Source organism: Ictalurus furcatus, chromosome 5 (genome assembly GCF_023375685.1).
Source record: "Ictalurus furcatus strain D&B chromosome 5, Billie_1.0, whole genome shotgun sequence".
Classification (NCBI taxonomy): Eukaryota; Metazoa; Chordata; class Actinopteri; order Siluriformes; family Ictaluridae; genus Ictalurus; species Ictalurus furcatus.
Window position 1 is genome coordinate 5,660,240 of NC_071259.1, and position 24,124 is coordinate 5,684,363.

A 24,124-nucleotide genomic window follows, 5' to 3' on the forward strand; every position below is an offset into this window, starting at 1 on the left:
GGGGAGGTGGCAGACAAGAAGATAAATTGCGAAGGAGTGAGAAAACATGTAACAGATAATAAAGTGCGTGTCTGCGTGGGACTGAAATGCTAGGTTCACCTTTGACCCCTAGAACTCCTTTAAATAACACTTTAGAGGATAGTACTAACAAAAATACCATCGAACATAAACATTCGAACTCGGACACATCATTAAATCGTCAGTATAAAATCAGCACATTTAATTACTTTTAAATGATCACTATTCAAATTATGTGTAAAGCGTTACATTTGACACTTTGCTGCAGCATTTTCCGCCATCTTCTATTTTTATTTTTATTTTAATTTATTTTTTAACCAATTTTTTTTCCTTATTGCCAAAAAGCGAAAGTGATGTTTTTTTTTTTTTTTTTTTACATTTTTAAATTTTTTATTTTTTTTTACAATTTTTCTTTTGGTGAAAACTTTTTATATTTATCCTGTATAAATATAGTGAACTGATGTGAAATATATTCTTGTCTAATTTTAGCGAAGTTGAACATACTGACTGATTTGATTTCATTTTAATCCCGGACTAAAACTAGCACACTCTGATATTAAACTCAGGAGCTGCTACATAAAATGAGTAAAGTGTGACAGGTCCGGTGATAAAACCAGCTTAAACAACAAGAGGGCACGGTGGCTTAGTGGTTAGCACTTTTGCCTCGCACCTATGGGGTTGGGGGTTCGAATCCTGCCTCTGCCCTGTGTGTGTGGAGTTTGCATGCTCTCCCCGTGCTTTGCGGGTTTCCTCCCCTAGTCCACAGACATGCACTGTAGACTGATTGTCATTTCCAGATTGTCCGTCTGATGTGTGAGTGTGTGTGAGATTGTGCCCTGCGATGGGTTGGCACGCCATCCAGGGTGTCTCCCGCCTTGTGCCCTGAGCTCCCTGGGATAGGCTCCAGAGTTCCCATGACTCTGTGTAGGATAAGCTGTATGTTAAATGGATGGATGGATGGAGCTTAAACATCATTGGACGTCGTGGCAGTGGAATACATCGTGTAGGGACGATAGAGTTGTTATATCAAGCAAGTCCATTAGAAGATGAACCAGTTCGATAGATTTGACTGAAAGTTTGAAAGTTTGCTATTGCTATGTGTGATGCGTATTGTTAGAGATCAGGGCCCAGTTTCTCCAAATCATAGTAAAATGTAAGATCTTTAATTGCTAGAGAGAGTGTTTGTTGTGATGCTCGCGCTACCATCTAACGAGGACGTACAGTCGGATGTAGAGTGCTTTCAGGAAATCCGCCCTGAACATTTAGCATGAATTGAACTCTGTATGTCTTCAGGTGTTTTCCTGTTTGTTTTTTTAGTTCAACTTTATTGTTATGCTGTTTTAAGGAGCAGTTAGCTATCTAGATATAATAATTTTATTCTCACACACACACACACACACACACACACACACACTGTACTGTCCTTGGCAGTGGGCATGGGGTGTGTGAAGAATGTGAGTGTGTGAATTCATACTCCCTCAGACAGCTGCTGTATGGCTGCAACAAATGGCTGTTTGTGTGTGTGTGTGTGTGTGTGCGCACATGTGTGTGTGTCAGTTGGTCCAGGTTGGTGTGTGAAACAAATTGCTTTTTGTGTCGTTGAGTACAGTCAGTACAGTTTCAGTATGAAACAAGTGTGTGTGTGCGCGCATGTGTGTGTGCGCGCATGTGTGTGTGTGTGTGTTTTGAGAAGCCTTTCTGACAAATATCCTGGGAATTGTGTGGAAGGGCGTCCTTGGAGTGCTGCTGTTCCCGGAGATGGTGTATTTACTTTTGTGGGGAAAAAGCAACAAGTTTTGTGTGTGTGTTTGTGTGTTTGTGTGTTCATGTGTTTGTGTGTGCATGTGTATGCATGTGTATATGTGTGTGTAAGGGAGTAGCTGTAAATCCCAAAAAAACCCAACGCAACATGTGATATCTGACTCTCATCACACCTGTTGCTGCCACACACGCATCGACCTTTGACCTCTGACATTCGGGTCAAGGTAAAATTCAGGATTCTCTGCGGAGTTACTAAAGCGATATGAAAGCAGGGTTTATTTGTATAGCTGAAGAGATGGATGTTTGAGAGAAAGAGAGGACATGTTAGAGAGAGAGAGAGAGAGAGTAAGAGAAAGGAAAGATAGTGAGAGAGCGAGTGAGAGAGAGAGATTGATATGTTCTCATGCTCTTCCCAGAGCACAGCAGGAATCTGTGTTTGGATAGTTTTTCCTTTCACTGCACTCGTCTTATCTGACTCCAAAAAATGCCAATCCCTTTCTTTTTCATTCTTTCTCCACCCCTGAGCATCTTATTCCATTTCAGTTTTACTCCATCTTACCCTTATCTGGTTCTTATATCGTAGATTAATTGCGTTTTCCACTCTAAGATTTATGTGTGCTTATAATCACTTCATTACATCCATAGTGTTGAGTCTGACTTTTCCATAGGCTTATGCACTTCTGTTATTATTTCTGATTTAAAAAGTCTTATAACTAAATACTTAATAATAGTTTCCAGTTTATTCGTTTTATATATATATATATATATATATATATATATATATATATATATATATATATATATATATATATATACACATATACACATACATACATACATATATGTGTATATATGTGTGTGTGTGTGTGTGTGTGTGTTGAATTTATATATTTTTTTTTGATCCCCTGCTTTCCAGGTGCGTGAAGTTCTGGATATTGAATATTATTTTATACCACAGCTCTGTTGAAATCTCGATTCTGATTAGTCAAAATGTGTTGATTAGTTTTCTATAACATCACCTCTGACAGTAATTCTGGTTGCAAAGCAAATAATGGGTTAATATTCTAATACCTGATCGTTGCTATAGTAACAACTCTTTCACAGGGAAGGGTATGGAAGACATTAAACGTAATCTAAGACTAATATTAAATGGATTCCAAATGTGGTGTTATTTAAGAAAGAAAAACTTCGTTGCTACGGCGATGTTTTCTGTAAGATGATGCTGATTTAACGTTTACGGAAGGAGTCTCCAGCGTCAGCGCTTTGTAACAGTCAGAGCTGTAACTTTGGCTACGTCCACGTTCATCTTTTTCCGCTATGTTTTGGCCTTCCGTGCACACCGAGACAGCGTTTTCGTCCAGCAAAGACGGAACTTTTCGAAAACGCTCGATTGAGAAAACGGAGATATTCAAAAACAATGACGTATTTTTAGTCACGTGACCCGTTTGATTCAGAACGAACAAGATGGCGGACGATGTTGTACTGCAGTTGTTGTGCCTGCTATCCAGTTTGATAGCTTTGTTAAAGATAAATGTCACGTTATACACCCTTCAGAGGCGGAAAGTTAAAAAAAAAAAAAACGGCTGACGGAAATGACGCAGGCCAAAGCTTATATTTTTACACGTGTGCAGTATAGGGATGTAAGCGTTTTCAGATCTATCCGGATTAATGTGGACATGGCCGTTATGTCATGGGATTTATGCCATGGGAGAGACTTCAGGACAGGAATTTACACTTTGTGGTTTCTCGGTAATGTGACAAGCTGCGTCTTATTTTTTTTGTCTTATTAACTTCAAGAGAGTGAAAAGAAGAGAGGCTGGTGAAGGAACAACTGTTTTTACTGTTTTATATCGTGAAGTCATGACCAGAACTAACTTGTGGAGGTTCTATAACATGAAATAAACTTTAAATGGATGGAAAAAACCTCTGAATTGCTGGAAAATATGCTGTAGTATTAGAGGGACATGCTGTTATGGAAATATAATCAATTTTGTAACAGTGACTATGTTTACATGGACAGCAGTAATCTAATCATGGACGTTATTCTGAATAAGACAATATTCTGATTAAGGTGTTTACATGAGTTGTTTTAGAATACTCCTTTCATGTTCAGGTTTTACATGTTATAGAACGTAGATCGATTAACGGCACACATCATTACGTCCCCACGCCACGCCGTCCGACGTTCCCTCCAGAATTTCATGTATAGTCATACAGTTCGTCTTCGTTATGGTACCGTATACAGTTTTGGGTGATTAATTTTACGAAAGCTTCAAGTGTAGTTAATTATTTGTCATGCTGTACTTGCAAATAGACGACTGCTTGAAGTCCTGGGCTGCATCCCAAACCGTGTACTTGCCTACTATATAGTAGCCGAGATACATGTATTTCTCCTACTATATAGCAGGTAAGTACGTGGTTTCAGACGCTCTGTTGTTTGCCATCAAACGGTTGAGCGCTGCCGTGTGTGATCGTGTCCTGTCGCACAATGCGGTGAAAACTCCCACACGGCGTTAATAGTGTGATTAAGGTGTGTACACGTCTGTAATGCACATCGATAATGCGCCTAAAATAGGAATGCTCCACATGTCTTAATTCGATTTGTGTTTACTTCGAGTATGACTTTAGTCGGATTAAGGTCATCAATAATCGCTGTTTACATGCTAGTTTCTTAATCAGAGTATCGTCTTAATCGGGTTAATATCGGATTATTGTTGTCCATGTAAACTTACTGATTGACTCTATTTACCATCAGGCTGCATCACACCACCTCTAACAGCACTTCCTAAAGTGCTTTATTCTATACTGTTGATGCTACACAGATTTTTCCATCGTCTAAACTTCTGTATGTCGTTCTGGACAGTTGCACACGTCTTCGAGTGTATGATTTAGTACAGTAACGAACTACTACAAACTACTGAATACACTCAGACTAATCGGAAAGGTATGTAGTTATGAGATGTAGGTTGGATCTGAGCCTTGAGTAGGTCTGATCTGAGGATTTATGGTGTGTTTATCAACTGTTTCAACTAAGTGTGGGCAATATAACAATATCACATCAAGTTTCTTGAAGCTACTTGTACAATAAACTTTGCAGTGTAGATCATGATGTATAGTATATAGTAGTGTTGCATTTAAAAAAAAAACTGCTGATATTTAACACATTTTTAAAAAAAATAACATTTATTTTGAGAACTTTACTGTATTTTTTTTAAATAAATTAACAGTTTTAAGTACAACGTTTCCACATCAAATCAGCTGCTTCCAGTCAGTTTATAATTATTAAAAACAAACAGACAAGTATCTTTTGACATAATTGATCACAATACCGTGTAGTCCTGTCTACAACAACATTGTGGTGTTGTTTTTTTTATTATTATTATTTTTATGTAGTTCAAACTCTTAAATAGTAGCACACATTTTTTTTATTTGATACAAAATGACTTGAATGGTTTACAGTGAAACACATTAGGGTTCTTCAAGAGCTCCTGGGATTTGAAATTTCAATTTCACTTTTATTTGTAGAGTGCTTTTAACACGGGTCATTGTCTCAAAGCAGCTTTACAGAAACATATAAACACAGGATACAGATTTTAATAGTGTGAATTTATCCACACTGGTGACGATGGTGGCGAGGAAAATCTCCCTGAGGTCATGTGAGGAAGAAACCTTGAGAGGAACCAGACTCAGAAGGGAACCCGTCCTCATCTGGGTAACAACAGATAGTGTGAAAGTAAAAGAAAGTTCATTATGGTTTTTACATGAAGTCTGATTGGTTGAAAAAATCCTTTCCAGGACCTGTTAGCAGATCTTTACTCTTATGATGATGATGATGATGATGATGATTGTTATTATTATTAACTATAAGGAAAGAGTTTCACTGGCCTTACTTAAAGTGAGTTAGTGAATAATAAGCAAGGACTTCAGAGAGTTAAATCCTGACCTTAAAAAAATCGGTCTGTTTGAAATACACGTTGTTTTCACTCATCATAGTTGACTAGATGCCAACGGCAGGCACAATATTAATAGCATGCCTTCTCTCTTTGTTTTCTCAATGGGAATTTCTGCTGGCCAGGTCAACATTGTGTAGTTCTTTGGGTCACACACACACACACATATAGAAACAGTCTTTGAAGGCATGACTTTGGTTTCTAGAGTTAATATATCAGAGCTCTGGTTCCCATTCCGATTATTAAGAGTAAACACTGAAACGCTAACTGTTAGCTTTGCAGTGGTTGCACAGTTCATGTAAACTTTAAATGCATCACATTTGTGTTTGCACACACACCGAGACGACTTGCGGTTTATTGCGAGACTTGCGCCCCCCCCCCGCCCCCCCCCACACACACACACACAATTCCTGCAGGCAGAATGAAAACGTGTGGATGCATATTGTGATATTGTGCGTGTGTGTGTGTGTGTGTGTGTGTGTGTGTGTGTGTGGGAAGGGCGTTCATAACCGCAGTCGTCTAAAATAAGCCTGCGTCCTCCTCTCTGTAATTATAACGTTCATATAATCCAGATTTTAATTTTAGAGTAGAGAAGAGTTTGGCGTAAACACACACACACACACACACACACACACACACACACGTACACACGTGGCTCAGACGCAGCCTATAATTTCAAAATGTAATGGGAGTTCCTGAGTGTGCCGGCCATCGATGGTCACTTTGTTATTTCTTTGCAGGCACTCACAGATACAGAGCCGTACACCGAGCCGAAAATTTCGACCGCGACACAGAAGAAGCCAGAGAATGTTCTGTCCGTGCCCGATCCGGCTCTCAACAACATGTTTTGAATCTGAGCTCAACCATAGCCGAACGGCATTCTGTCCAAATCGTAATCGTAATGTAATCAAGTCGTCAATCACATACAGCTGCGTCAAATGTAGTGAAATGTTGACGTTTGTATAAACAACAAAAATCTCTAAGGATCGACCCAGGTCAGATGATGTAGTTCTAGTATGAGGACAGTAAACACAAAATAGTGTAAACAAAGTGATTAAGAAACAGGGAAAGATGTTCCCTTTAACAATATGTCTTCTAACTTGGACATATCTAAGTATAAATCTGAATCTGGAAAAAAAGGACGATAGGAAAAATGTCCATGGAATTTGTATGGGGTGAGAAACGGAATCCATATGAACTGCATTCGGCCAGCAGTGTGCTTGACTGGAGTGTGCCAGGTGAAAATGTAGGTTTAATGTAATAAAAATATGGAAACTGAATTAGGGGGAAATTGCAGGCCAAAATCCATGAAAGCATGGAAGGAGAGAAATGAAAAGAAGTGATGAGAAACCCACGTCTTTTTGTTTTGTAATTTATATTCGTCTCTTCATGATGAACTGATATTTTACTGAATAACTTAATTAGAAAACAGTTGCTGTGTGATTACATGCATTTACTTCAGAACAGAACGAGAAATGACACGACTGTCTCTCTCTCTCTCTCTCTCTCTCTCTATCTGTAGGCTGCCTTAACAAAGCCATGTATTCACATCTCAAGATGCATTTAAGCACTAAGTGCTCATTGTGCTGAAGGGTTTTGGCCCAAGCCAGACCTTGTGTGCGTGTGTGTGTGTGTGTGTGTGTAACATGCCCTGTACATCAGCTAAATTAGGCTTAAAATAGGGACATCATACAGGGGAATTATACAGAGGCATCATACAGGGGCATTATACAGGAGAATTATACAGAGGCATCATACAGGGGAATTATACAGAGGCATCATACAGGGGCATTATACAGAGGCATCATACAGGGGCATTATACAGGAGCATTATACAGAGGCATCATACAGGGGAATTATACAGAGGCATCATACAGGGGCATTATACAGAGGCATCCTATAGGGGCATCATACAGAGGCATCATACAGGGATATCATACAGAGACATCATATAGAGGCATCACACAGAGGTATCATAAAAGGGCATCATACAGGGGCATTATACAGAGGTATCACACAGAGGTATCATAAAAGGGCATCATATAGGTGCATCATACAGGGGCATTATAGAGGGGTATCAATGGAGGTATCATATAGGGGCATTATACAGAGGTATCACACAAAGGTATCATAAAAGGCCATCATACAGGGGCATTATACAGAGGTATCATACAGAGGTATCATTCAGGGGCATCATAAAGTGGCATCATACAGAGGCATTTGGATAATGTTTTGTTGAGGCTGACATAATATAAGGCTAGTTAAAAACAATAGGTTTTTTAACAGGCTGAGGAAACATTCTGAGGTAACATGCTGAGGAAACATTCTGAGGTAACACGCTGAGGAAACATACTGAGGTAACATTATGAGGTAACATGCTGAGGTACCATGCTGAGGAAACATTCTGAGGTAACATGCTGAGGAAACATTCTGAGGTAACATGCAGAGGAAACATTCTGAGGTAAAATGCTGAGGTAACATGCTGAGGAAACATTCTGAGGTAACATGCTGAGGTAACATACTAAGGTAACATGCTGAGGAAACATTCTGAGGTAACATGCTGAAGAAACATTCTGAGGTAACATGTTGAGGTAACATTCTGAGGTAACATGCTGAGGAAACATTCTGAGGTAACATGCTGAGGTAAATTAAGCTACATTCTGACAGGACTCGCAAGCTTCTGATAGGTACGCTAATGTTACACACCACTCTCATGTACACAGTTTGGATTCTATGAAAAATACATGTTACATGTTAAAAAAGCAGATGTAGCTAACATGTTAAAAAGTATGCTACTTAATGATTAGCATGATTAAAATAATAATAATAATAATAATAATAACTTTTTTAGCAACTCTCTAGCGTGTAACCACGTAGCAGGTATATTTATTTAGCTTGCTTTTCATGTTAACTCATAGCTAATGCCATCATCCTAAAAATAAATAAGTTCTAGTTGTTTTTAGCATGTTTCTTTTTTCTGTTTCCTGAGGTAGTGATGTAGAAAAAGCCAATATAGTGAGTTCACATGAGACTTTAATGACTCAATGCACTTGGTCTGTATCTCACAGAAATAAAACGACTTGTTTTTCTTTTTAGTTCAGTCTCGCAACTGAACTGTCAGATACAAATTGCTATCAAATATCACACAGCTCAAGGCTCAAGCTTGTACCGTAGCCTCTATAACACTGATGTAGATGTAACCATCTACATGTATTTTGGCAGAATAGAGCATCCACCTTGATTTAATTACAGAGCGTGAGTGTGTGTGTGTGTCTGTATGTGTCAGAGAACGAACATGCGTGTGCCTGTGTATGTGAGCGGACTCATATGTTTGACCCCTTTCATAGACAACAAGTCCCAGGACACACACACACACACACACACACACACACTCATTTCTGCTTTTCCTTGAGTGGCTTTTAGAGTGTTTCTCCGGACCTCCATCCCCCCCAGCAGCACTCAGGCCTGGCTGTACAGAGTGTGGGTTCCTGGGCACAGAGAGTGTGTGGAGCACTGTGTGTGTGTGTGTAAGGTGTGTGTGTGTGTAATGTGGTCTTAGCCAGGCGGCTGATTAGGACCGGGCTGTCAAGCAGCAGCGGTGGCACTTGAAGAACTCCAGAGAGAATAGGAGCCCTTTAACAAAGAGCAGAGCAGCCTTGCTTCTGTTCTGAGACATGCACACACACACACACACACACACACACACACACACACATATGCACACACACAAGTTTTATTTGTATATATGCTATATCTAGAAACAGAAGTGCATGCTTACACTTGTGTTTGAATGGGTCATGCCATCCCCACAGTCATGCACACACACACACACACACACACACACACACACACACACACACACACACACACACCAGACCACTCCTGCTGTGAAGGTGCTGTAATTGGGCTCTTAGGCTTCATTAGTGGCAAATCTGAGAGGACGTCTCTCTCTCTCGCTCTCTCTCTCTCTCTCATACACATACACACATTTTTCCCCTGTTCGGTTCCCCTCTCATGAACTGCTTTGTAACAAAAAATCTCAATCCAGCAGAGAGACATAGTAACACTTTTGCTTTGGGCCATACACTTAATGTAATTTATTTTTGGACATGGCTTGTTTGCTTCCTTGTTACTACAAGAAAAGAAATATATAAAGTGCGTCTAGTGGTATGTACATTTTATTACATGATGATCTGATATGTGTGTCAAAACATGATCAACAGTCCAATGTATGAAACATAGATGTGATACAGTGTGATTCATTATCATACAGAGCATTTGGTTTTAATAGTGTTAGATTGAGTAGTCTGAGGCCACATCTACTTTACTTACACTGTGTCTGGCAGGCGCAAAGGCCACGCCTCCTTCCCAGTGACAGACAGGCACAGAGACCACGCCCTGCCAGCACCACGTCGGTTGTGCCCTCGTCTCACGAGCGTCCACTTCTCGGTTGGTCTTTTTGAATTTGTTAATGAGTTTGGTAACAGTGTCGTGTGTGATGTTCTGGCCATGTTTCCTTGACAAGTCCATCGCAACCTTGCGACAGCTTCCCGATCCTGCCATGAGAACGATTTCAATACGTTCTTCTTTTGTCAAAGGAAAAAATATATGAAATGTATGTATGAAAAATTTTGGAAGACGTTTTGCTAAAAACTTTTCATTTCTCCTATGTATGAATATTATGACTTTTGGGAAACCCTGTAGTGATGGTAAACAGGAAAGAACATTCAGGGTCAGGGTTTGAGACCCTAAAAAATTTGCTTCTTAACCCATAGCTTATCCAGACCCTTAGTTCTTAAAGAGGTGTCCAGGGAGCCCCGGGAGTTTGCAGAGCATAACCAGTTTTATTTGTTGCAGTTGTGGGAATCATGATTTATCACGATTATCAGACTTATTGTATTTATTATTGAGTTATTATAGTTATTCGTCTGTTTGACTGGTCACTGGAATTGAATACATTTAATCCAAATCCAAAACATTATATATACATAAATATATTGGGACTAAGTGGGGTCTGGAGTAAGTGGGGATTTTCTTTCTTGGTTGCCAAAACGTTTGAGAACCCTTTGCTTAAGTCTCCTTAGATTCTATTTGTGCCTCCGAACAAAATCTCGTACAATTTCAGGCTGCATTGCAATTTATACCACTTCTTTAAAACCCATAATGTACTCCAACTCGTCCACTTTAAACAGATCGCACGAGTAAACAAAACTGCATTGCTGCCTATGATTGTGCCTTTGTCGTCGGTTAATGACCTTAATTATCTTTTACTTCGGAAAAACAATTCTGGATAATCGGGCTTCAGTAAAAACTGTCTCGGAGAAAATGAAGGCCTTGCTTACTTCACAGAGTCTCACGAGGAGCCTGAATAACGTATATGATCGGGTTTAAGGTGTCATGATAAATTACAGAGCCTCTTTGTAACTTATAGAGTCTCACTGTATTTGTTTAGGATGTTCTTATAAACTGAAGGCCCTGGATTTTAAGCTATATGGTGCCAGATGTGAGAAATATACAGGGTGGCTCACTGGGTTTCATTTTCACCTCATTTAAACCAACGCTGTTGAGCCTGTAATGCATGTGCCGTGGGTGAGATAATTACAACATCCACCATTAAACCCGTACTGCCTTTTTGTAACGCATTTCTTTCCATAACTCTTTAAGACATAAAAAGCCTTGTTTCTGAATTACAGGGTATCATATGTAGGTGTCTAAAGCTCTATAGATTAAGGTAAAGATGGATGATATGGACAAATGATGAGATTGCAATTGTATTGTTATATATTGCTTTGACGATATGCTAATGGTTAACAGGCAACTAGTAGTCTTTATGAACTGTTGAGATTTCTAAGCAAAAAAAAAAAATCCCTTTGGACCCTCTACAAATAATCCTTTACCTGTTAGAATTGGGCAATATGGCTACAATGTCCTACCACAACACCTGAAGATATTTTCATGAAATATGATATGTATTCCAATAGAGTTGAGCTAATGCTAAGGTTGCCACACATTAGAGAAACAGCAGTTCCACAAAATGGAAAAAAAAAACCCTTTGTTTTAATTCAAACATATTGTAAAAAATACACTATTTAAATTGGAACAAAAGAAAATTTGAGCTGTTTACTTCCTGTCGCTACCTGTCACTCCCAATAACAGTGGAATTGGTTGATGGTGTAAGAAAATTGACAACCTACAATATTATTATCGTGTATAACAAATTGTATAACCCACCCCAAACCCAAACTCGTTATTCCATCATTCGAGTGACTTCAGTTTTATTGTATGCGTGGTGTTTTAACAATAGACGTTGTCACAAAGCAGCTTTACTAGAAATCTGGATGTACAGTAGTTTTGGATCCTTTATGAACAAACCAGAGATGACCGTGGCAAAGAAAAACTCCCTGAGACATCATGAGGAAGAAACCTTGATAGGAACCAGACTCAAAAGGGTGGCACTGGATAATGGGATTATACATAAATCATTACTCTTCTACAACTATAAAGTCAAACACTAGTAAATTTGTTCAGTTGGAGCACATTGTGAATAAGAGTCCTGGAATGAGACTCTACAAATTATGTAGGGTTGTTGCACTGTGATTTTATCTCCACTGTATGAGAAGGAGAAAAATTGTTTAAGTTAAACGGCTTATTAAAACTACAGGCCATACGTCAATGTCATTCTTTAACAATGCCGACAAAAATAAAGCTCGTTGGTAGACAGCATTCTCAGCTTGATATCCGTTACCTTGGGGTCTGTTTGACCGTGAGGCCCAAGCACTTAGCCTCTAGTTTCGCCTCTGTGGGCAACACTAGTATCAGGTTTCGCAGACTTATTATAACCAGCCAACACTATGAAATGACACTGAAACATATAATATAGGGTTTTATTTTAACCTACAGCATCTGTTTTTTAACTCATGCGATTATTATTGCTACTTAGTTTGTATAAATACACTATACATTGTGGTGTATTTAAATCTGTATGGCATCGCAGCTTATGGCTTTAAGGTTGTTTTTTTTCCCTCTCCAGGCTACCACTTTCATTTCCTCTGCCCATAGTTTCCACTCCTCTTTCCATCTCTTAGCCATGCCAGGGTGAAGTGAGTGTGAGCATCCTGGCCTCGGTGCCTCCAGTTCAGGCAGTGTGGTCAGAGGAGACAAATTGAGCTGAACCGTCATGGACAGAGGGAAGCATAGGGCAGGGTGGAGCTGAACAGGGCACAATGCCATCAGTACCCAGGCACACATGGGCATCTGGGCTGCCAGTTAACACAAAGCTAGCCTGAGAGACTAAAGCTTACTGACGTAGAGATACTCTGGTTTTAGCAGCGGGTAAGTAAGCGCTGGTTAAGCAATGGTTGAACTGTTTTTAGAAGTGGGTTGGCAGTAGTGTGATCTTGTGTGTGTGTGATCGTATATACGCAGCTGACATATTTCAGATGCATATAATAATCACATATCCAGAGCTCTGTCTCTGACCACACACTAATAAAGGCTTCTTTTATAGACCAGCCACTCACAATGGCCTACGCTCTAGAAGTCTCTAGCACTTATTACCACCTTAGTCATTTCATAACATTCGCAAATAAAAACATGAAAGCTTTGTTGTTTTTTTTTTAACCAAACCAACTGGCTATTAGATGACCACAGCAAAATAAGAAAGAAAGTAAAAAACGGGACAAAAAAGTTAGAGGTAATAGACAAGGGCAGCCTTCAAAAAATTGCATACTGTGACAGTACCTACTGCATTCGATTCAGTACCTACTGCACGGCCGTCGATGCAGTACGTACTGATCAGTATACAGTAAGTGTGTCGCATGAATACAATCCGGATGTGCTACATACACGATGTTGGCATTGTCATGTGACCTACAGCTTAAAATGAGCTGACGCCCTGCCTTTTTGCCCATTTTTGATTCTGACAGCTCTTCCGCACAAGTCCCGTTGTCTTATGGGAAAGTGCCGTATCCACAGTGTCCAGTGGTAACATACTGCAGAAGCTGTTTTATGAATTCTGAGAATTCGGACATACTACTCCTTTGGTGTACTGTATAGTAGGGTAGCAGGGATATTTGGAAGCAGCCTAGGTCATCACCATGGGGTGGCTGTGGCTCAGGTGGTGGAGCGGGTTGTCCACTAATCGTAGGGTTAGCTGTTCGATTCCCGGCCCACATGACTCCACATGCCGAAGTGTCCTTGGGCAAGACACTGAACCCCAAGTTGCTCCCGATGGCAAGTTAGCACCTTGCATGGCTGCTCTGCTACCACTGGTGTGTGAGTGTGTGTGTGTGTGTGAATGGGTGAATGAGACACAGTGTAAAGCGCTTTGGATAAAAGTGCTCTATAAGTGCAGACCATTTATCACAGCTTTGTAAAAACATTAGACGATTCATTTGAAGAAGTGCGTCATGAGTGTCACAAGCTTCACATGTCGCTGCACAGCGCAAGCAGTTAGTCATATACTTGAGGTAAAAACCATTAAACCAATAAATCAGTATTTATTGTTTTCATAATTATAGCATCTTCCATGTGAACAGCTGACTAACCAAATGAGTCATTGTTATGATCAGGATCCCTTTTGCATACTCCTTTTGTTGTGTCTGTTGGCTTCTTGACTTTTGCAAGGTAAGCAAAAATGTGTCCAAACTTCACTTCTTGAGCCAGTCTTTCTCACACATGGAGGACAGACAGTATCTGAGGCACATTAGAATAAAACATTTGTTTCTCCTATAAGCAGAACACTAATCTGTGTCAGATTAGTGGCCTATTTAAACACAGCGTAAAAACAACCGAATGTAGACTCGAAGTATTCACCATTTTATCGCGGCAATCTTTTCAACAATGATGAATATGTATGCCTTGTGAAACGATGTAGTGTTTTTTTTGTCCTTCTCACTGCATCCTTTACTGTGTCCTCCCTCATCCCTTCCTCCACTCAAAGTTCTCTTCCTCCAATTCTGCCGTCCACCTGTTCTTCCTCTCCGCGCCTGTCCATCATGCTTTGCTGCAGGAAGTGCTCCCAGGTTGACCCCTGACCCCAGGCAGCTGGGCTGTGTATAAACAGCTCATTTTGTCTGCTTCCTGTTTGGCCTGAACGGGTGCAGCGCCTATTTTAGTCTGTTTACTGATGGGACTTCTTCAAGAAGCTCTGTGTGTGTGTGTGTGTGTGTGTGTGTTCGGATGTGTGTTTGTCTGCTTATGTGTGAGGGTCTGTAATGTTTGTGTGTGGGTGTTTATGCTGTTTTGTTGTTTGATAGCGAACGCTGCTGCATGTTCCTGCTGTCGTTACACAGTTCTCAGAAACAGGCCGGAGTAGCGTGCTTCATGAAGCGCGCATCTCTGGAACTGTAATTGTGCCCCATTTTCTTCTGTTTGAAAATGGACTAGCCGTGAGACATTAGCATGATCGCTAACGTAGGTCCTGAAATAGCCTTAAACGCTGAACTTTGTAAACCCTGCCTTCCCCAAATGCACGTTAGTATAAATGACACAAGATGAGGTTCATGAGCTCATAGTGCACATAGCAGTCACACAGACATGTGTGTATAGACGTTGACTTTCTAAATAATAGGCCTATTTTCTAACTCACCAGTGACTTATCACTAGCTGTACTTCTTTCGTCTCTGGATCGAATTAGGCAGATTGTTTCTTTGCTAGTGATCTGTCTTGGTCTCTTTCATTCAGTCTGTCTGTCTGTTTCCTTATCATAGCAAAGATAATGTCATACATGATTTAAACAGTGCTTGTGAAAACAACTTGAGCTGCTAATCAGTAGGCGCCTCCTAATGCATGGTGTAAAAATGCTAATCATGTAACTCCTCAAAGGAAATGCTACCGTTAGCATTACCAGTGAAGCCCCTATTTAGGTTGTTACAAATACAACTTGTTAACTCTTCAAAACCAAGTTGCAATATTTACATTTTTAATCCTCAACACACTTGTTTTGATGTCTATGTCTCAATTTAATAGTGTGAAAACGACTCGCTGTGTTTTCACAGGTCCTGACGCTGATTAGCAAGCATTTTGCTTCCGGGACAAATTTTGCTTGTCGAGAGTAGAGCCATTTTGCGATGGAAAAGTGTGGAAAGGTTCCAGATTGGGCATCGGGACCAAAATAAAAAGGCTGTCTCTGTATTCAGTATTGCTCTCTTTTTTTTGAGCTTTTATCTGCTCGCAGCTTACGATGCTCATCTAGCTGGCTAACTCACCACAGGACTAAGCAGTCGTTATGGATGTCTGTGCTTTGAAGAGCCATTTGAATTTTTGTTAAAAAGGAGATAATCCCTACATTGTAGTGTGTGTGTGTGTGTGGGTGTGTGTGTGTGTGTGTGGTATGGGAGGCTGTAACTAGTTTAGTGGCCAGACTGTTTTTGCTTTCTGACGGTCTCAGCGCTAATTTGTTTTGACCCTGTTAAACGGCTACATTAGGACATCTTACCCCATCTGACAGGACATGACTGCTGCCGTCACTGTGCTTTCATTAGAATAAGAACGTATACACGTACAGAAGCAGAATTTCCCTCACCTCAAAAGTCCACAAGTCCTAGATCCGGGTTCAGACCCGAGCTAGCTAACCACGGCTAGGATTCTCTCGCTATGTTAGCTGCACCGTATATTCTTTGCGTTAGCTTTCATTTTAATAAGCATTTCTCTGTGGTGTTTTGTTTTGAAATCTTTGGTTACTCGGTTATTGTTTTTAACACAGAATTCCCTGCACACAAATATTTTCCTTGGAAAACTCATTAGCTAACTTTCTAGCTAACTCGCAAGCTAGCATCCTAGTGTGCAAACTTGCTAGTAATAAAAATGACAGGACGCTTTTGGATAAAACGTTGTGCTGCACTGACATAGCAGCGATTCTCTGGATTATTTGGCAGACATATTGCAATTTCTCCCAATCTGTGTCTAGATTGTTTGTGTGTTTAGTTTACTTTTTTTTTTTTTTAAATAACCCAATTGACTTCCAAATTACTATATATGTTCACTACATAGAATATACCAATGTTGTTGTAGGACCTGTAAAAGCAATAGCAAGTGTTTTATTCCCCCTAAACCACACCCATTTGCCAGCGATAACAATTTTTAATTTCATAATGAATGACACGTCATAATTTTCAACCGTGTATAATTCTTTACGCTGTGGAATGTCAACAAGACAAGTTGCTTCCTGTTATCACTTATGTTATAACAGCTGTAAACAGTCGTTTCCTCGCCAGCCTTTGTTTTTTTCTCTCTCTCTTGAAAGAAAGCTTGTCACACATAAAGTCCGACGACGGGGCGGAAAACCCACTGACAGTGGAGTCTCCTTACAGAACACTTTGCTATATTAATAGTTACCTGTTGTTCTTTGTTAAACATACGCTTTTGAAAAAAAAATCTGTTTATTATTAGCCTTAGATTATGCAGAGCGTCCAGCGTGCACGTCTCTGTCTGTGAGTTGTTACCATAGAAATGATGACATTTTAGAACGAGCACATAAATGCAACTGAGTTGCCTTGCAGTTGGGACTACTGTCAGAGCTGCTGTTAGAGAAAACGAATCATCACCTTCTGACCAATCCGATTCAGCGCTGTGTTGTAAGGGTTCTTATAGGGAGCACTCAAAAGTGGATGATTGGGTCTTCAATTATTCAGATGAAAATTCTGTTTTTATTATTTATTTATTTTTCTTCAAACTGTGATATCCGTTGTGACATACCCGTGCCTGAGGGAGTGTGACGTGATTCGCCATTTTTCACGTGCTGTTAATTTGAGAAAAAAAAAAACAAACAAAACAGCCCAGGCCACTAGAGGTGAATCTGATGTCTTTATAATGCTTGGGAAAGCAGTTTTTCTGCCATAACTTTTAACAAGCCATATACTAACAGGAAAACACACACACACACACACACACTCCTGTGCTTTTATATGCTACCACTGCATTCCGCCATATAGATTGGAAACACACTTTTGTCTAAAAAACAGCATTTAAAGCCAATTAAGCCCCCATGGGGTAGAGGGGCTTAGTGGAGGGGGGTGGATGGTTAGCGGGGTTTAGGAGGGTGGTGTGTTGGGTATTATTAAAGGCTGTCACCTTAGACACGGAAAAACACACACTATTAAAGCCTCTTACGGAGTGGCAAATGTGACAGACACTTATAGCCCCAGTGTGTGTGAGAGAGAGTGTCTCTCTGTGTGTATATATATATATATATATATATATATATATATATATATATATATATCTTACCCTCTCTCTCTCTCTCTCTCGCTCGCTCTCTCTTTCACCCCTGATAACCCTGCTCCCTCTTTTAAGGCCATTAGTCACTGGTGAGAGGGATAATTGTCATGGCGAATAGCCGCACCACACGTTTGATGTGGACGCCAACTTCCTTTTGATGTAAAAATGTATCCACAGTGATTATCAAGATTATGGCCTCCTCCGCCCCCTCCCACCTTCCCTCCTTCCCTTTCCTTTCACCCCTCTTTTTCCATCCTCCTGTTTGGCTCTGAGGATTAATTGGATGCAGCTTGCTCTATTAACTGGAGTTGATGCGGTCGTCGCCGCCACCGTTGAGTTTATTCAACTTGCGTTTGGCTACTGTCCCTCTCTCCATTTGTCTGTCTGTCGATCCTTTCCCGCGCTCGCTCGCTTCTCCCTTGTTTATCCTATGGCATTTTTGTGAACGTCAGACCAAACATATGCTCCTCTCTCTCTCTCTCTCTCTCTCTGTCTCTCTCTCATGCTTTCTCTTTTGGTCTGCATCTCTCGTTTGGTTTTTCAAATATTTGGACCATATTACATGATTAAGGTCTGTGTGAGTGTTTATGTGTAGTCCCTGATATCCTGTACATCTTCTAAATGGCTCATAAGAGTCTCCTGGCACTTGAGCGTCTCCGTTCATTAAAGCCGTTCCACTTACTCCTTGTTGTTTTATACGCTAGTGGAAACTGATGAGTTGCGTCTAACGTAGCTGGTGGTCTCCGGTCTGGTTTGGTTTCTGTTTTTTTTTTTTTTTTTTTCCCCTTTCCCTGGCATTTCTTAGATACACATGGGCAGATCTTACCCCAATACACACAACACTCAGGGCTTGCAGCGAGTGTATGTGAGGAAGCCTTTGTGCAAGTGTGTGACGAAGAGAGACTAATTTATATGTATGAAATACAAATATGCAAGGGTGTTTACTGTACCGTTGTGTTTTTATTGGATGCACACATGTGTGTCTTGGTCCCATGTGTGAGTGCGTGGGTTCTTATGTTAGGTTTTATGTGAGGGTGTGTGCTTGAGAATGCCTGTTTGAGCAATTGTATTCCACAGGCATATTTATATTGGATTTGGCCTCAACGTTTTATTTTCACTTTCTGTGTGAACATTAATACGAACTTTTAAGTCTAAAAAGGTTGTGTGTTTGCTCTGTCTTACAGAAACCTAAGCAACAACCGCATCCGAGTTCTAAGAAATGGCTCCTTCGCTGGCTTGTACTTGCTGGACAAAATGTAAGTAATTGTGGTCATTTTGTCCACATCATTATCATCCTGATTCTCATTTACACATTTTTTTTGTGTGTGGACATGCTTTGATCTGTTCTATCTTTATTTTGGATCTTAGCCGTACGTTTACGGCCACAGCATGCAGAGACCGGGCTTATATCTAGACTTAGAATCCTAAACTGAGTTATTTTTGATGATGGTTGTTCAAAATGTTGCTTTTGGATGTTGTATTCCTTTACATTAAAGTCCAAGTTGAGTCCAAGTCCAAAGTCTGTAAGGTACTGCCCAAGTGAAATCCAAGTCATGTCCAATGTCCCTAAGCTACCATCCAAGTCAATTCCATGTCAAATCCAAAGACCCTCAGCTGTTGCCCAAATCCCAGTCATGTCCAACATCCCTAAGCTACCTCCCAAGTCAATTCCATGTCAAATCCAAAGTCTCTCAGCTGTTGCCCAAGTCCAAGTCAGGTCCAGAGTCCCAAAGCTACCACCCAAGTCAATTCCATGTCAAATCCAAAGTCTCTCAGCTGTTGCCCAAGTCCAAGTCAGGTCCAGAGTCCCAAAGCTACCACCCAAGTCAATTCCATGTCAAATCCAAAGTCCCTCAGCTGTTGCCCAAGTCCAAGTCAGGTCCAGAGTCCCAAAGCTACCACCCAAGTCAATTCCATGTCAAATCCAAAGTCCCTCAGCTGTTGCCCAAGTCCAAGTCAGGTCCAGAGTCCCAAAGCTACCACCCAAGTCAATTCCATGTCAAATCCAAAGTCCCTCAGCTGTTGCCCAAGTCCAAGTCAGGTCCAGAGTCCCAAAGCTACCACCCAAGTCAATTCCATGTCAAATCCAAAGTCCCTCAGCTGTTGCCCAAGTCCAAGTCAGGTCCAGAGTCCCAAAGCTACCACCCAAGTCAATTCCATGTCAAATCCAAAGTCCCTCAGCTGTTGCCCAAGTCCAAGTCAGGTCCAGAGTCCCTAAGCTACCACCCAAGTCTATTCCATGTCAAATCTAAAGTCCCTCAGCTGTTGCCCAAGTCATGTCCAATGTCCCTAAGCTACCATCCAAGTCATATCTAAGTCAGGTGCTATGTGCATAAGCTACTACCCAAATACAATCCAAGTTAAATCCAGTGTTTGTAAGCCACTGCCTAAGTCCAGTCCAAATCAAACTCTGAATAAGAAAGGTGGTGGAGTCAGGCGACCTTCTTGTACACTCTTAGCAAAAAGGGTTCCTCACGGGTTCTTAGCGTAATTCTTTCCTTCCTTGGAACCCTCTCTGACAGGGAAACACTCCCCCTCTAGAGGGGGTTAGATTTGTTAGGGTTCAGGATTTTAGACATTTTAAAAAGTATATCATAATCTGAGGATTTGTTTTTCTTTTCTTTTGGTAACCATTAACCTGTAATCCTAGTTTTTTGGTGTGGGTGATGTAACCTGTTACAATGCTATAGCATTAAAAAAAAAAAAAAAATCACGACCTTATTAATCAACACTTTTCTTTAATTTTAACGAATACCTATCAATATTTAGCCAGATGTCCACATTTAGCCAGTCAGATGAGGGCTTCATGAAGGGCGAGGCTTTTAATTTGCTATAACCAAATGCATTTAAACATCATAAAACTATCCATGAGCATTGAGAAGAAAGAGTATGGCAGCATGTGGTGAGTGGACTCAGCTTGAGCAAAGATTCTGGAAAGATTTGTCATAAAAGAGCAATCTCGTTGACTCAATTCCTCTGGCATGAAGGTCCTGTCAATGCAGCGTCAACGGAGAGAATAGAGTATTGGGCTGAGCCTTAAGAAAGCACTGAGGATTCCCTCAAGGGAGGATGGAGAGGGAAAGTCAACAAGTCTGAGTTAAAAACAAACAAAAAGAAGTGAATATTGATATGCACTGTGTTCTTGTCTGAGAATGCAGATGTAGATTAAGACCATAGTTATGACTTTGAAAAAGACCATACCGACTAGATTCAAGGTTCAGCACGTGTGAAGCGGTCGTTGCTCGGAACATATTGTCTCGTTTTGTTTTAGTCCCGTTGGGCCAGGTTTTCTCAAAAAAGGTCAGGATCCTTACAGTCTCTCTCAGACTTGGCTCCAGCAGGGCAGATGAGACATGGCTCTCATCTCCCATTTATAAATGAGAAAACTCTAATTAGACCTCCATCTATCACAAAAGGAGGAGTCTGCCAGTGACGTAGCCATTGACGCAGAATGTGCAGATATTTCATCTTAGTACCAGAACTGATCTGGGGACGCATTAGGGTTATCTCAGGAATCTTGTCTCTTCCTAGATCTTGGTTCTACACGTCACGGCCATATTGCCACGCTTATTAGAAACCACAAGGCAAAATAGACAGCTCGGCAGTCGCACTTCTTACTCCTAACTAAGCTGGAACTACGCCGGCCTCTGTCATGGACAATTAATCAACATCTTTTGACAAATCAGAATCGATATGTCAACCCCACACAATATTTATAGTAACGCCACGTTCCTATGACTTTGATCAAAACCACTTTCCATACAAATTGTCCCATACAAATGTTTATTCACATCATGTTAGGTGGAGTGCATCCGTGTTAGCCAGAAAAGCGCGGCACAGGAAATTAGCAGCTGCGAAAAAGCCAACTTAACGACCTGGGCCGGGTCGGTGGCAGCTGCTTGGAACGAGAAGCAGACTTTCTTGTCTTAATTAAGTGCTGCTCCTTCATTAATGGCTACCAGAGAGAGAGAGAGACAAAAGTAGTAAAAGTCAACTCACACCTTCCTCCAGACAGGCCACCTTATTTATGACCCATAATGGCTTGTGATTCTGAAGATGTGGAGACATTTTGCTGGTCCCTATAAGCATGCTCTGCTTGATTAATGCTATTATTATTGTTATTAATGTGTGTATTATCTCTGGGTTTTTCACGCGTTGGACTTTCGGCTCCTGTCTAACGCTCTCATGCCACCCAAATACATCTCAAACATCCCAACCAAATTGCTCCCTGATGACGTGTAGTTATCTAAGACGAAGGCGTTTTCAGCTTTTACTAGGTCATAAGTCAGACTTGATGCTGTGATGGAGAATAACCCGTATTCAGGTGTGGCTGGTATGTATGGCGTAGCGGGGCCTAAGCCTCCATCATTCAAAGGTAAAAAGACATCATAACAACTCTTATCATCTTAGCAAATGTCTTAAGGTGGAACGTGATTTCGGCTGCAAGGTCTATATGAATGTTCTCACTCTGATATGTTATTGTTTTTATAGTTACAACTTCCTGTGTAAGACTTGTCTGGCAGCTGCTCCATATAAACCCGTTGTGTAGTTGTTGATATGGTGATATTATTTATTTCGCATTTACGGAAGGAGTTTCCAGCATCAGTGCATTGTAACAGTCAGAGGTAAAGCTTTAAGTTTTCCGACATGGGAAAGTCTTCACGGTTTTGCAGTTTCATGCAAAAAAAAAAATTTTTTTGAGAGAGAGAGAGAGAAAAAGGAGATGTTAGTGACGGAATGATTGTTTATAGTTCATTTTAAAGATTTGCCATAAATGAATAAAATGTATGATGTCTGTAATTGGTGTGAATAGCAGTGATTAGTTTTCTATAACCGTCTGCATCATTATGCCAGCATTAGCTGTTTGTGTGTGTGTGTGTGCGGTAATATGTAAGACAAGGCCTCTTGCTCATGTGGAGGTGTTTGTTTGGGGTAAACGGATCTGATAGTGCTTGTTTTTATAAGTGCAGACACGCCCCCCTTCCCCCCCCTTCCCCCCCCAGGGAGCTGCAGAGGTTGAGGAGGGAGAAATTTGAGCCGAGGTCACAAATCATATCTCGTACCCGGGTGAGTGGTTAAAACAGCAGGAGGGGCGAGGGAGTATACATGCCCCCGACACACACACACAGATAATTAAGCCACACAAACACTATTGGGGCGCCGACATTTTTCATAATCAAACAGCAGGCATGTGTCAAAAACAGCTACACCGAATATCTCGACACACTCTTTCTTTCTTTCCACTTATCCTTTCATTGCGTTTAATTTAGCTATGCGAAGTCATTCCGATTGGCAATCTGTGAGTAGTGTAGTAGTTCATTGCGATATCAGGAAAATGACAGTTAGGTCATTATATAGTGTATTTAGTGCAAGCACATGGTTAATGCACACACACACACACACACACACACACACACACACACACACACACAGCCACCAATTAAGCCACACAAACACACTTTTCCATGCATGACCCCAGTGAGGCAGTGAGGTCAATGTTGGCGGGTCACAGTCCCAGTGCTCCGTCTCCTACGCACGGTACGGCACACATTTGTGTTTTCAATAATCGACCCCACCTGAATCAACTCATCTACAAATTATCGAGTGCCTCCATTACTGGTCACTGATGTGTCAGAGCAGAGAAAAATACAGACATGTGGAGTAGGATGGCCATCATTTATTCTCCGAGCCTGAAAACACCTCCACTGACTTGCTCTCATTAGATCAGTCAAAGTGTGCAGTTGTTGTTGTGCAACATTGATTTGCTTCAGTAGCTAATGTTAAAATAACTATATAGATAAGAAAGCACCGCCTACCCAAGAGCTTCCAGTATTTGTAATGCTTTGTGCCGTCACAAACCTTACGTTGGCGTTAAAACCCGACTCACAGTTTACTACACCGGAGAATAAGATGGCAAAATAGGATAGTAGTTATTTTGCGACGGAAGGCGTGCAGAAAATAATGGCCCAGTGCGACATAATAACAACAGCACATCACAAGGGTTTTATTCCTCTTACACCACAGCAGTCGCAGTAGCATTTCTGTTTATCAAAGAACGACAAGCCATACTTTACCCGTTTATAGTTACGTGTAATGTTCATGGAATGTCCACAAAGCAAGTTCGTTCCTTACATAATAATAATAATAATAATAATAATAATAATAATAATTCCTTA

At 40.7% G+C, this 24,124-nt stretch overlaps 1 protein-coding gene across 1 annotated transcript in view; it reads left to right on the top strand.

The window, feature by feature from the left end:
• Positions 1-24,124, top strand: part of adgra2 (adhesion G protein-coupled receptor A2) — a 70,680-nt gene that overhangs the window by 11,334 nt on the left and 35,222 nt on the right. Inside the window, exon 2 of the mRNA XM_053624373.1 lies at positions 19,133-19,204. Coding sequence (XP_053480348.1) covers positions 19,133-19,204 — 72 coding nt within the window. The remainder of the gene's footprint in view (positions 1-19,132; positions 19,205-24,124) is intronic.